We start from the raw sequence: 13,338 nt of genomic DNA, 5'->3' as shown, positions 1-13,338 counted from the left end.
TGACAAATGTTTAAACAAAAATGGAAATTATGTAGAAAAGTAGATAAAAGTATGTAGAATATGGAAAAAAAATATATTTTAATGATATTTACAGTGTTTTTCTTTTTATTAAAAAACGGACCTTATTTAAAAAATAGCCTTCATATTTGATTAGCAGGACTACTAGTTTTATTTATTAAATCTGCCTGATATATTTAAAAGTAAAATTTTCTTGACTAACAACAGATATTTTCCAGATAATTTGGCATATCAATTAGCATTAGGTAATATTAATGTCAATACCATGAAAGTAATAGATGATTTTGATCCTCTCAAGCAAGTAAGTCTTTTTGTAGATTTAACATAATTAGTAAATGTAAATAATTTACCAAAATTAATATTATTTTATTAGATAAAGTGATAAGCTCTGGATACAACAGTATTAAATAAATTAAAATTTTATAAAATTTCCTTCTTAATACTGGAATGAATCACATACTGTAAACAACCTTTAAAGTCCGGTAACAAAAAGTTTTTTATAAAAAACTTTAGACAAATGTTTTTGATTTTGACCAAGGTCTACAAGCTATGCCAGCTAAATTATACAAAATAACTAGTATTAATCCTGACTAGGGTTAGGGCTAAATCTAACTTCCTTTTGGATTGCCAGACAATGTTTTTCCTATGTCAATTTATCAGATAAATCTCCCTTGTACTAATTAAAATTATCTTCTTCTTAATACTGGAATAATCCAGGTTGTATGGTTGTTGCCTCACCAAAGACACCTAAGTTATTTGTTTTTGCAAAAATGCATAAACTGATGCCTTCCCTTAGACACATTGTGGATAAAGCAAGATCTCCAACTTGGCTACTAGAAACCATGGTACACAACATTACATTGGTGCATTTGATGCTTTGATGTATTTGAAAGGTTATCAAGAATTCCAGCAATCTGATAGATATCTTACGGCGGGTAGAGTTAAAATGGATAGGGCGCATATTACGGTATTTGATTTTTGTTTCCTTATACCCCTTGGTAAAGCTGCAACCATGCTTCTGTACTCTTAGGGATCTTTTACTAAGCAGAATTGATGCAACTGCTCACCAAAACAGATCTTAGAACTCATACACCTAATGTGTTATTCCTTGGTATTCCAATTTAATAACAGTACATAGTTACAAAAATGGGGAGTACCCATGGGCTGCTTCATTTTGGGTTACCTGTATGAGTTGGTTGTGTGTCAGTTGGAGGGAAAAGTCATACCTTAGTTCATATTGTACATTGTTGTATACAAAAGATATGTTGATGATCTGTTTGTTCTCTGAGCAGGATGTAAACAGTTTTTTTATAATGCATGAACAATAACCGGTATGATCTAACCCTTAAATTAGATCAGATAAGTAGTAATAGCACTTATTTCTTAGATATTAACATTCATTTCAAGAAGGGCTGCATAGAAACGGGCATTTGTTACAAACCCTGCTACTTACCATTATTTATTCAGGCAAACTTGGCCGATGCTTTTTTGTATAAAGTGGCAGCCTTCTGTGCACTAACAAGATGGGTCTATACATACCATACCAATTGGGAAGACACTTTAATAGTGCTAAAACATTTCGAGGATATAGTTATAAAACATGGGTATAAAAAGGACCTAATAAATAAATCCCACGCCTACTCCAACCAACAAGCCATGTGCAACATCTCCAACAACCAAGGGATTTCCAACAGAAGTCAAGCATGCAACCCCAACTCCAGGTGCACAGATTGCCAGGGGTGTACAGTGTACCTGTGAGGGACAACAGATTCCAAGGGGATTTAGTGTACATTGGGTCCACTAAACGCTCAATACAAAATAGGGTACAAGAACATTATTATGACATTTTGAACAAAAGGCATATCACCGTCCTGTCCACTTATGCCACTGAGTCTTACGTGTGAGCCAATTTCCAAAATGCCATGTTAATAAGGCAGTGATTTCAAACAGATCATATTAGGGCCCTAGAAGCCTTGGAAATATACGAGGTCGGACTGAATGGCAAATGTACTAACTTTAAGGACGGAAAAACAATTTTGCATGCAAGGCAATTCTTTTATGAAAAACCATGGAGGATCGACATAAATTAAGTTTTGTCAATTGGTATTAAGTTGTATCATAAATTTTTATATGTGTTAAATTTTATATTTATCTTGTTTGTTTAATTTTTGTTATATAGCATTGTTTTTGTTCCAATTTTTAAAAATAATATTTAGAAAAATTTATTCTATGCATTCCAATTTGGAATTTTCATTAATTTAAAGACCTGAGGCAGACCTTGGTCAAGATTGAAAATGTTTGTCAAAAGTTTTTTATTAAAAACTTTTTACTACTAGACTTTAAACGTTGTTTACAATTTGTTTAAAATTTTATATCATTATAATAAGTAAACTTGATCAATAGAAAATTTATATATTTGCAAGTTAAAATGCTCACAAAGATGTAGCAGAAAATACAGTATATTTCAGTTTTAGTACAGTTAAAATTAAAAAGTTTTAAATTTTTGAAAAATTAGAATAGGAAGACATTTCAGATTAATATTGTGAAAACAAATACACTATAAATTCTTATTAGAATAATGATTGAAAGTTATCTAGATATTTTTATTGATATAAAATTTTTTTTAAATTTTAGTCTAAAGTTAACAAAAATGTTACTTGGGATAATAGAATTGATAAAGTGAAAAGTATTTGGAGTCCAAGCTATCAAATACCTAAAATTAGTAATCAAGAAGGAATAGTATGTTCAGCAGTTTCTACTAAAGGAAAACAAGTTACAATAGATGTAAAAAGAATTTTGAAACCAGTAACAGCAAATGTACAAAAGAAAAAATCTCCTTCAGGTGTGTAATTTTTTTTAATGTTGGTGTATCTTAAATCTATTGTATTTATTAAATTTCATTTTTTGTATAAATCATTCTTTTATTTAACTAATTATTATGTATATATTTGTATTTATTATAGTTAATATTATTATTGGGTTGCAATTTGAAAAAATTGTATACCTATAAATTCCCACTGTCGTCTGTCTTTTTTTTTTTTTTTTTTTAATCTCAAGAACAGAGTTAGTTAGATGAAAGCTGAGACCAGATATGGAAACCTTAGGGGCATGAGGCTCTGATTAACTACAGTAGAGCATTGATTATCCGACTTAATTGGGGACGGGGGTTGGTCAGATAACCGAAAAGTATGAAAAAATACATTATTAGTATAGTATATTAGTATATCGCTATTAATCTACCCCATGTTGAAATTTTTCTCCGTTGTGCGTCGCTTTGTGTTGAATTTTTAACGATGTTAAGCCTAACAAAAAGTTTTTTAAAAATAATAATTGTCGCTATTGTATCGTGAAAATTTATTTCTTTATTTTGCACAAAATAAATATAGTACTGTACTGTACATTGAAATATATAAAACAAAAAAATGTATATTTGGGTTACATATTTTTCATAAAGTAGGCCTATACATTAGGAAAAAAAGTCTAAAAGTTTCTTTTGCTTCACAGCTGATACTTGTTTTTTTGCCGCTAAATACATGTTTTAAAAACAACAATTGGATAGCATCACATTTTTCTTGCTGTTCTAACCACTTCATAGCTGTCTCAAGTCCGTGAAAAGCTTCTTCACTGGATGGTCCTTTTTCAGCACGGTTGTCATCACTAGGTTCTTCCTCATTGTCGCAAGGGTCTTGGTTGTCGATGACACTGGCAATGATTTCATCGTCCGACAATATTTGATAGCCAGAGTCATTGGCATCACATTTGAGCCAGTCTTGAATATTTTCATTGTCGCATTCTTCAAATGCATAACATTCTTTAATCAGCCCACACAGATGTGATGCAAATTGGCTGTTTGGTGGTTCTTCAGGTGCAGAGATAGACTCATCTGATGGTAGGAGCTTATTCCAAGCTGTTACTAGTGTAGTGTCCTTGACAGTAGCCCAAGCATCTGCTGCCATGTACTGTACATAGCATCCTTCAAGTTAATTTCAGTGTACACTTGCTGAATTGTTTTTCACATTCTTCCCAGAGCATTACCATATGCAGCAATGCCTTTCTGTAATATTGTTTGAAGCTTTCAGTGACCTCTTGGTCCATCGGTTGGAGGACTGAAGTAACGTTGGGAGGCAAGTAAACAACTTTAAACTTTCCGTTTTCTCTTTCCAATGAAATGTTTGAGGGATGACTTGGGGCATTATCAATCAACAACAAAACATTTCCAGTATTCCCAGTTTTAAGCTGATGCTTTTTGACTTCAGGGATAAATATAGTGTCATACCATTCTATAAAAATGCTTGTATCCATCCATGAATTCTTTTGATTTTTGTAGATGACCGGCAATTTTTTTATTCCCTTAAAGCACCGTGGATTTTTAGACTTTCCTACAATTAGCAAAGGTAGCCTGTGCGTTCCAGTAACATTTCCGCATACCATAACAGTAATGCGTGATTTGCTTGCCTTAAAACCAGGTGCTGACATTTCATACTTAGAAACTAGGGTTTTTGATGGCATTTTCTTCCAGTACAAACCAGTTTCATCTGTATTGTAGACATTGGTTTTTTTGTAACCATCCTTATCAATCATGTTTTTAAAAGACTTTTTCAAATGTTCAGCTGATTTGGCATCAGCCGATAATTTTTCACCCTGGATGTCCAATTCCCTAATTCCATGCCTAGATTTGAAACACAAAAGCCAGCTGGTAGTACTCACTTGAAAATCAGCATTACCCCCTAGTTTCTTGTTCATTTGAAGAGCTTTTTCACAAATCAAAGGGCCACTTATTGGTTGTCCTTGGCTACGTACCTGCATGAACCAAGTGTAAACTGCAGTGTCCAAATCCGTGTTTTCTGCCATTTTCATCGTTTTTCTGTGCAAGCTTCCATCCTCACTGTCAAATACACTTGCAAATTTTTTAATGGCATCACTGTTCTTTTTAATGTCTGTTATTGTGGTTTTTCCAACTCCATATTCACCAGCTAAGCTTAATCTACTAGCACCACTTTTCAACTGATCTATTATTTTAAGTTTATCAGAAACACTGAGAACAACGAGTTTACATTTAGTTGCCATTGCGAACAGTACAACAACTACAGCATGATCCGTTACAAGTGTGAAATTCACAGATCCAAAATTTATATCTCCGATGAAAATGGATTCTGATTCAGCATAATTAGAAAATTAAGCCTCGTTTAAATACTAGCCTCCCTTTCATGGTCGAGCCAGTGCTGCCAGCTAAAACATGCAAAAATTTACAAAAATAATATTAAAATAGCCAAGACATAACCAAATATTGTAGCGCCACATTACTAGCGGACATTTGAATTTGCTGACTAGAACGCGGTCAGTTAATCGGGGATCAGATAATTGATGCTCTACTGTATATACAAGCTTTTGATGCAAACCAGAAGTTATGTTGTTTCAATTCAAAAATTTTCCCCCGAAAGGGGTTATTTGTAATCTGTTGTTATAACAATGCATTTCAAGAAATTCTTTTATTAACAAATTTGAATTCTAACTAAATTTTTTTATTATTTGTTACTTTTGCATATTTTTATCATAATGTTGTTTTTTTAGAATTCAAATTAACCATAATTTCCATGAATTTATTATAAAGATTTAACACACAAATTTAAATATTTATTTTGCTTTGTGATGGTGATTCCTGAAGATACTATTTACAAAAAGTAAAAAATAGCTTTAAGTAATTTAAAACTATTAGTAATTATATGCTAATATCATGCCTCCTGATAACACTATGTCTGTATTAATATAACATAATACACTTTATCTGTAATGCTTGCTTTAAATTGTTTTCTCTATAATTTTATTCTTGACTTACTTTGCATAGCAGTCATAAATTTAATTTTCCTAATTTTCCTAAAGAGGCATCACTTAGAAACAGTCAAAATATTGACAAAACTAACAAAGGTTGTAAGATACATTGTAGTTTCTACAACTTCAGTGCTTTTTCTATGTCCATAATTTTGATTAGCATTGTAGAATGTTTATCATGTACTTTTTACTTTCCCCAATGTTATGAGTACACAATGGAGAGTATTGGAATCGTGTCAAATTTGACCCTCCCAGTTTTTTGCAAATCATGTTTTGAGATCTGAATCCAAAAATGTCAAAAAAAATGGGAAAAAATTTGTGTGTATTGACATCTATTTCATTTAATATCTCAGGATGGGGTAAACATTAAGAAATTTTTTGTGTATAAGGGGCATTTAAACTGTTAAATTTTAGTGGTTAAAGGTTGAGGGAGTGGGGAGATAAAGGGTATTGTATGTCATATCTACTTAGGGTCAGACTTAATGAAGATTTTACTCATCACATGTATTAGCATTTATAATTTTTTTTTTATAAAATTCATCACCATCCTCAAAATTAAGCTTTTTGCCATACTATAATAATTAATAATATAAAACGTTTTTTACAACAAAATCTTATAACAGATGGTACTACATATAATTTTATTTATTATGATTAATAATATAAATATTATTTTTAAAATAAAATTTTATAACAGCTGGGAAAGTTATACAACTCATCATTAGATATTCTTCTACATTTAAAATTCTTAGGAAACCTCAGTTTTTGCATTTGTTTGAATTGAGGTTTATTATGTCAATGAATCCTTGTGTTATCTCTTTATAAAGAAGAGTCACTTTTTTTAAAGCAGATTTTGGACGGTGATTATTTTTTGTTGATACTGTTTATAGTACTATAACAGTACAATAAACAAAAAACTACAGTACTGTACTGTTATAGTACTGTAAACACTAATAGTACTGTTTTTCTGTTTTTTTTTTTTTTTCCTAGTTTCATATATTTCCATTGTACAAGTATGTATATATAATGTACATTTATTTATTGCTTTAATTATGTTTTACATTTAGATATGTTAGTGATACTGAATTTAATCTGTTACTGCAAGGAGAAATTTTTTTACAAAGAATTGATCAGTTCATTATTTGGGATAATTTTCTTGTTGATAATTGAACTTGTAAGCCATACCCACAGGTCGAGAAATTGGTCTTTTTTTCCTCTTGTTTATGATGGAGTCTGTTGTGAAGATCATTAACTGTTTTGTTTTAGCATCAGTGTTATTTAATTATGTTATAGAACTGAACTGAATATCATTATGAATTTAATATAAAATGTTTCATTATATTACAAAAATGAAATGAATTTTAATTGAATTGTTGTTTTTTCTAGATAAAGAATTATTTGACATGTATGGTGAATTGGAAGACAGTTTTGTTAATCCATCTACGAATAAAAGGCTAAAAACAGATAATGTGTGTGAAAAAACTGAAAATATTACAGATAAAACATCATTAAAAGATAAACCTATAAATATTTTTAAAATAAATGCACCAGCTTTACCTAAAGTTGTGAAAAGCAGGTAATTATAGATAATTATTATTATTATTATTATTATATGTAAAGTGTTTACTTTAACATTTACTTAGATGCAAAAGAGATCTTTTCACCATGTTTATGCATGCACAGTGCACTAGTTTCACTGCTATGTTTACAGTAAAATAAATAAATCCATTCAAAACAGATAGATGTAAATTGTGTGGGTAATTTCAACACGTTCCATTCCCTTTTTCTTGCTCTCAGGAGAGATAGGAAAATATATAAATTTTCCTCTCTTCTGAGAGCAAGAAAAATGGAAAAGCATCATTTTAAGATTTAGCAGAACAGACAAAGAACTTTGACTGTAAAGGGATAAAAACCAACATTACATAAATTAATACAAAAACTATTAGCTTTATTTTGCTGTAGTACATCTTCAAAATGACCATTATCTTCAGCAGCAATATAAAAGTGTAGATAGTTGAAAGTGGTGTTATGGGTGACACATGGCATACCTCATATACCTCACATCACTGCCCTAAAAGCCTCCTGTACTTGCTTTACAGCTTGCCAATATCATGTGGTGCTGCTGGGTATGCATTGTAAACTGGTGCTTTCAAATGAAAAAATCCAGCACTGTCAAGTTCAGGGAACAATAATAGCCCTGAACAGGACTATGTTGTGTCCACTGTATCAATGGTCAAACCAATATGAGCCACTGACACGTCTGCCTGGGAATGAGCTGGTGTGCCATTTTGCTGATACTAGATCTGCTGTAGTGCAGTATCAAATCATCAAGCCATTCATTTACTGTTATATATAGGATATTAATTAAGATAGTGGTCACTAGTCACGGTTTTTCATTGATGAATACAGGACCAAAAACCTGCTTACTCCAGATGCCATACCAGACATGTAGTGTAAAACACCTAGTGTTGTGTACTTTGCATGGATTATGAAGCACACTGTGTCCACTGGTGCATATTATGGTGTTTACTCATTCCTTCCAGAAAAAGGTGCCTTGCTAGTGCATAAAATATGTTCAAGCAATTGTGGTTTGTCCTGGCATAAATTTAACATAATGTTGTACCAGTTTAATCACTGTTTGTCACTGCCCTGCATGTTATGTCAGTTGCAGATAGCATTTGAATAAATATATATCATGTCAATGTAAAATTCAATGTACTTATGAGTACTGCAGTCCACATTGTTTCACTGCTTCACATTTGCTTGTATGTGGATAGGCATGGAAGTACATCAAAATTATAGAGCATCTATAGAATCTTTATGCTGCTTTTTATGTATTTTGTCTCATTTTCCCATAAAATAAAATAATTTCACAATAATATTTATTGGTATAATACATTGTTGTGCTCTACCAATTAACACACTGCATGAAGTTGGTTCTTTTGTGACAACATTGGCATGATTTGTCAAGATCACATTTTTAATTTGCATCTGATTCTTGTTAGGAAAATTTACATATTGCCTTAGAACTATTGCATGATTTACACATGTCTGTTTTTTGACTTAATTTATTTATTTTGCTCTAGACATCACAATGGAACTAATGCATCATATGCATATACTCATGCTGGAAAGATCTATTTTGTGTCTGGATAAATGTTAAAGTGTGTAGGTATAATTTTAAATAATAATAGAATATTTAATTTCGGTATTTCTAAAAAATTTTTGAAAGATTTAGCAAGAACTTTTAAATGAAAACTTACATTTTCTCTAATTTTAAGTAATAAGTCATAAATTGTTTTATTTCAATAAATGATAACACTCAGTTTGTTTAAAAGTAAAGTTATCTGTTTAAGTAAAAACTGAGATCACAATACTGTAGAATTTGCTTATTGTAATCACTTACCAATAACTGATTTATAAAATTAAGCAGAGTGTGAGGACCCAAACAGGGTTGACTGGGAGGTCCGAATGTGGGGTATCAATCGAGAAATTAAAGATCTCCTTTTCAGACACAAATAGGAGGAATTAAATGTCTTGATTAAACAATGGAAGTTTTTTTGTAAATTATTTAAACAATAGAAAAGACTAAAGTCGAGGGAAATGTGATTGGAAAGGCGTCATATTTAGTCACGAAACTGACCTCTCCTGCGCTCTCCGATCGGTTTCAAATTGTCATCAGGTGACAAGTAAGGACCAATGAAAGGATGGCTTTAAGGGAAAAACTTATGAAACTCTGCATTTCAAGGATGAGGGGTTCTTGGTTCAGAATGCTCCTCTCCTGGATTTTTGCTGCTGTCGTTCAACAACGAAAGCTTGTTCAACGTTTTGGGATTTGTCTTCACCATCCCGTCCTGGCAAGTTTCGCCCTGGTACACCCTGTCTCTGGAAATCATTTCTTCAAGTTGTGCTGTGCACCCTAGGACTGTCACTCTCCACATCACCTCTGCTGGAAGAGAAATGATCATCAGAACATTTGAACTTTTGTACAGACTGATTTCCCACCTTTGGATAGGCATTATGCCTTGTTATAAGAATAGTTGTAAGGACTTTTTTTTTTTATTAAACTGTTTTAAGATGGAAAACCTGCCTCAGTGAGTCTTTCCTCTCCCACATGACTGTATAGACTGCTCAATTGTTGTGACACTTTCCACCCAATCGGCTAACCTCACAGAGTAAGTAAATAAGATTACAGTTAATGGAAATTCTGGTTTTGTTGACTTTGCCATTAAAAAGGACGTATTAAAAACAATTAAAAAATGTATAACTTTATTTAAATTATTATTATTGTTATATACTGGATAAATTACTATTACCATATATCTCGGCGGATAAGACGACCTTCAAATAAGACAATGTATAAATTTTTGTCAAAGTTTTATAGTTTTAGCATATATCTGTCCTATAAGACGACCCCCAAACTATCAACAGCCTATGAATTTAGTTTAGATCAGCAATCATTATCTGAATAATAATACTGTATAGCGTATATGGAATTATGTCCTATTTGTAATTTTTCGAATGAACAAATTTTATTTTCTTGCATCTGGCGATTTTTGCAAACATTCGTGCTAATTTGGGCATTCGGGTAATGACCTTGACTATTTACAAAAACATCCTACGGGCTATTGTATTTTGTGCATATAGCCTACTCTCTTCTAGTAAATAATTACGATTTGCCTGTCTTTTTATAATGGTTTTAATTTATATAAATTTCAATCTAATAGTTTTGTATCTGTCCTATAATATGACGCCGGATTTTCGGGGCCATTTTTTATGGTTCAACTATCGTCTTATCCGCCGAGATATACGGTAATTTATAACTGAACTAAGAAATACTAGCAATTTACACTATTGTACTGAGGTTAAATAACAATTAAAGTGATGAATGTTATTGTTGAAGCAATAGTTAAGAGTGATAACAATAATTCATAACATATAACTGATAATGCATAATCTTTAAGACCAATAAAAGGAAAAGATAGCTTAAAAATGGTCATTTACTTAAACAAAATGATAACTATGATTAAAATTCTGGTTTTAATAAGTGAAAATATAGTAATCATAGTTTTGGGACCTGCTAATTTTTATAATATTAAGTGACTGATAACAACAGCTGTAATTACAATAAGTGTAATATATTGTATATAAATTATAAAAATATCTAAAAAAGAAATTAAGACTCAGACAAAAATGATGTGCAATTTTTGGACGAAATCCAAATTCCACGTTTTGATAAAGTTAATTTTATTAGAAGACAGATAATATAGTAGTACATTTGATAACATTTGGAATGTTGTTAATAATACAATTCATTTATCGGTAGTTTTCATTCTGTATCAAAATTTATTTTGTCTAGTTGTAACTTCTTTCAATTGGTTATATATATTAGTTTGCATATTGCATATATTTTCAAGTATTTAGTGTGTATATATACATATAAAATACATTATATAGTATATATTATTATATATAACATAATTATCAAAATTCTTACAATTTAATATTAATACATGTATGGATATATTTGTTTATTAAAAAAAACTTGATTATGGAGATTCTAATTATATAACTTTGTCATTTTGATAACTTTTTTCATTTTATCAATGCATACATTGTATCATCAAAGAGAAAAAAATTACATTACATTATAATTTATTTATTGAACATAAATACACAAATTGAAATTAAAACAATAGATTTTCATTGAAAATCTATTGTTTTAATTTAATTTAAGTTTAGTTAAATTTAAGTTTATAAAATTTATTTATATTATTATATATTTTTTAAACTTATAGGTTTTTCTTCAGCTCAAATAAAAATGATTCACCAAAAATTAAATCTGTTGAGTGGCTGGATGAAATTCAGAAAGAATATAACCAGACAACTTCAACTCCAAAAGCAAAAACAAAAATTGACAAAACAGATTTACATAATGAATCTATTATAGAAAATATTAATTCATTTAAAGATAACATTGATGAAGAGTTAAAAATGAATAATTTTAAATTTAAGTGGAACAAATGTAAAAATGTGAATGATGATAACAATATAAATGAAATTATTCCTTGTAGTTCTTGTTTGCAAGTACCTTTTAAAACAGTTAAAATTCTTAAAGATACTGACATTGCAAGCAAAGAAGATGAAAAAGCAGTCAATTCTTCAAAATCAGATATATCAAGCAGTCCATCTGTTTCTTCACAGACATTTAGCAATTGTAGTATTGACACTTTTTCTTTTACTCAAGATTCTGATATATGTGAATCACCATTATCACAGACAGTTAATAATTCTCAGAATTCACTCCAGTCCAGTCCTGAAAATAGAAACTTTCAAGATGAAACAGTTTCTCCAAAAACTGATACAGTTGAAATTAGGCCTAGTCCATTGAAATCAATAAACTCGAAAAATGGTATGTATATTATTTCATGAAATTTAACAATTGTTTTAAGATAATTGGATCATTCTGTATTATATTAGATTTTTAATTTTATGTTATGTACACTCATTGCCATAAAAATTAGTGCACCAACTAGGAGTTGTCAGAATCAAACAAAATTGTACATGTGTGAGTGTAACAGTGATATAAGTAGGTGATTTCAAACTGAAAGCAAAAGTATCATTTATTGCAGGAAAAACTACAAACAAAAGGAAGTTCTAGTACCTGTTTGACCACATACACAATGTGATACAGGCGTGCTATGGTATCCTGCAGCATCTAGTTTGGCCAAACTCCTAGGCTGTCCAACTTGGCATTCCAGGTGATCCCAGACACATTCGATTAGTGACAAATCAGGGGATCAGGCAGGACAGGAAAGTGCAGCAATGTGGCAGAGGCAGTCCTGTGATACCTTTGCTATGTGTGGTTGAGCATTGTCTTGTTGGAAAATGGCTCTTGGGAGCCCTGCCTTGAGAGGCAATATATTTGGCTGTAAAATGTCACTAATATATCACTGGGCTGTTGTGGTCCCTTGGATCACTACTAGTGGTGACTGGCTCTCGTATGTGATGACATCCCAGACCATCACACCCGCTGTGGAGGCAATGTGCTGCTCCAAAATGAAGCATTTACCATAGGGCCTCCAGACATGAACATGGTCATTGTCAGTGCCCAAACTGAATCTAGATTTGTCACTGTAGATGACCCGGTTCAATTCCATTTCAGCCTAATCCTGTCGGGAGCAACACTACTCAAAATGGAGGCAATGGTGAGTGGTGTCAATGGGGACAGCACATGTAATTGGCCAATGCAATACCAAATGTTCTTCACCCAGATGCCTCAAACTGGTACAAACAGACATATGGACCTGTAATGATGGCGTTACCTGTGTCCAGATGGCAGACACCAATATGGTTGGCTGTGTGCATACTTTTCAGGGGACCAAGCAGTCCTCTTGGCTAGTGGTCTGCCAAGGGCATCCTGAGCAATGTGAGAGAGAGTTCACAGTATCTGTGAACTCTCTCTCATCCCACAGGTCCTGACATCATCTC

The 13,338-nt window shown here is 31.6% G+C and overlaps 2 protein-coding genes across 3 annotated transcripts in view; one reads left to right on the top strand and one right to left on the bottom strand.

The window, feature by feature from the left end:
* Positions 1–13,338, top strand: part of tos (Exonuclease tos) — an 81,470-nt gene that overhangs the window by 55,381 nt on the left and 12,751 nt on the right. For both annotated transcript variants that reach the window (XM_067263906.1, XM_067263907.1), the window contains exons 7-10: positions 226–319; positions 2,653–2,860; positions 7,234–7,423; positions 11,646–12,259. In XM_067263906.1, the coding sequence (XP_067120007.1) occupies positions 226–319; positions 2,653–2,860; positions 7,234–7,423; positions 11,646–12,259 (1,106 nt within the window). The remainder of the gene's footprint in view (positions 1–225; positions 320–2,652; positions 2,861–7,233; positions 7,424–11,645; positions 12,260–13,338) is intronic.
* On the bottom strand, positions 3,883–5,176 carry LOC136969730 (jerky protein homolog-like). Its single transcript, XM_067264012.1, has one exon. It carries the CDS (start codon positions 5,083–5,085, stop codon positions 3,994–3,996), a length of 1,092 nt encoding a protein of 363 aa, XP_067120113.1. The 5' UTR covers positions 5,086–5,176; the 3' UTR covers positions 3,883–3,993.

The sequence above is a fragment of the Centruroides vittatus genome, unplaced genomic scaffold (genome assembly GCF_030686945.1).
Source record: "Centruroides vittatus isolate TY-2023 unplaced genomic scaffold, ASM3068694v2 contig_18, whole genome shotgun sequence".
Lineage (NCBI taxonomy): Eukaryota > Metazoa > Arthropoda > Arachnida > Scorpiones > Buthidae > Centruroides > Centruroides vittatus.
This window is presented reverse-complemented; position numbering and strand designations above follow the sequence as displayed.

Bases quoted from the DNA above. Each gene is read 5' to 3' on its own strand.
- LOC136969730 (XM_067264012.1), bottom strand. From the start codon at position 5,085: ATGGCAACTAAATGTAAACTCGTTGTTCTCAGTGTTTCTGATAAACTT.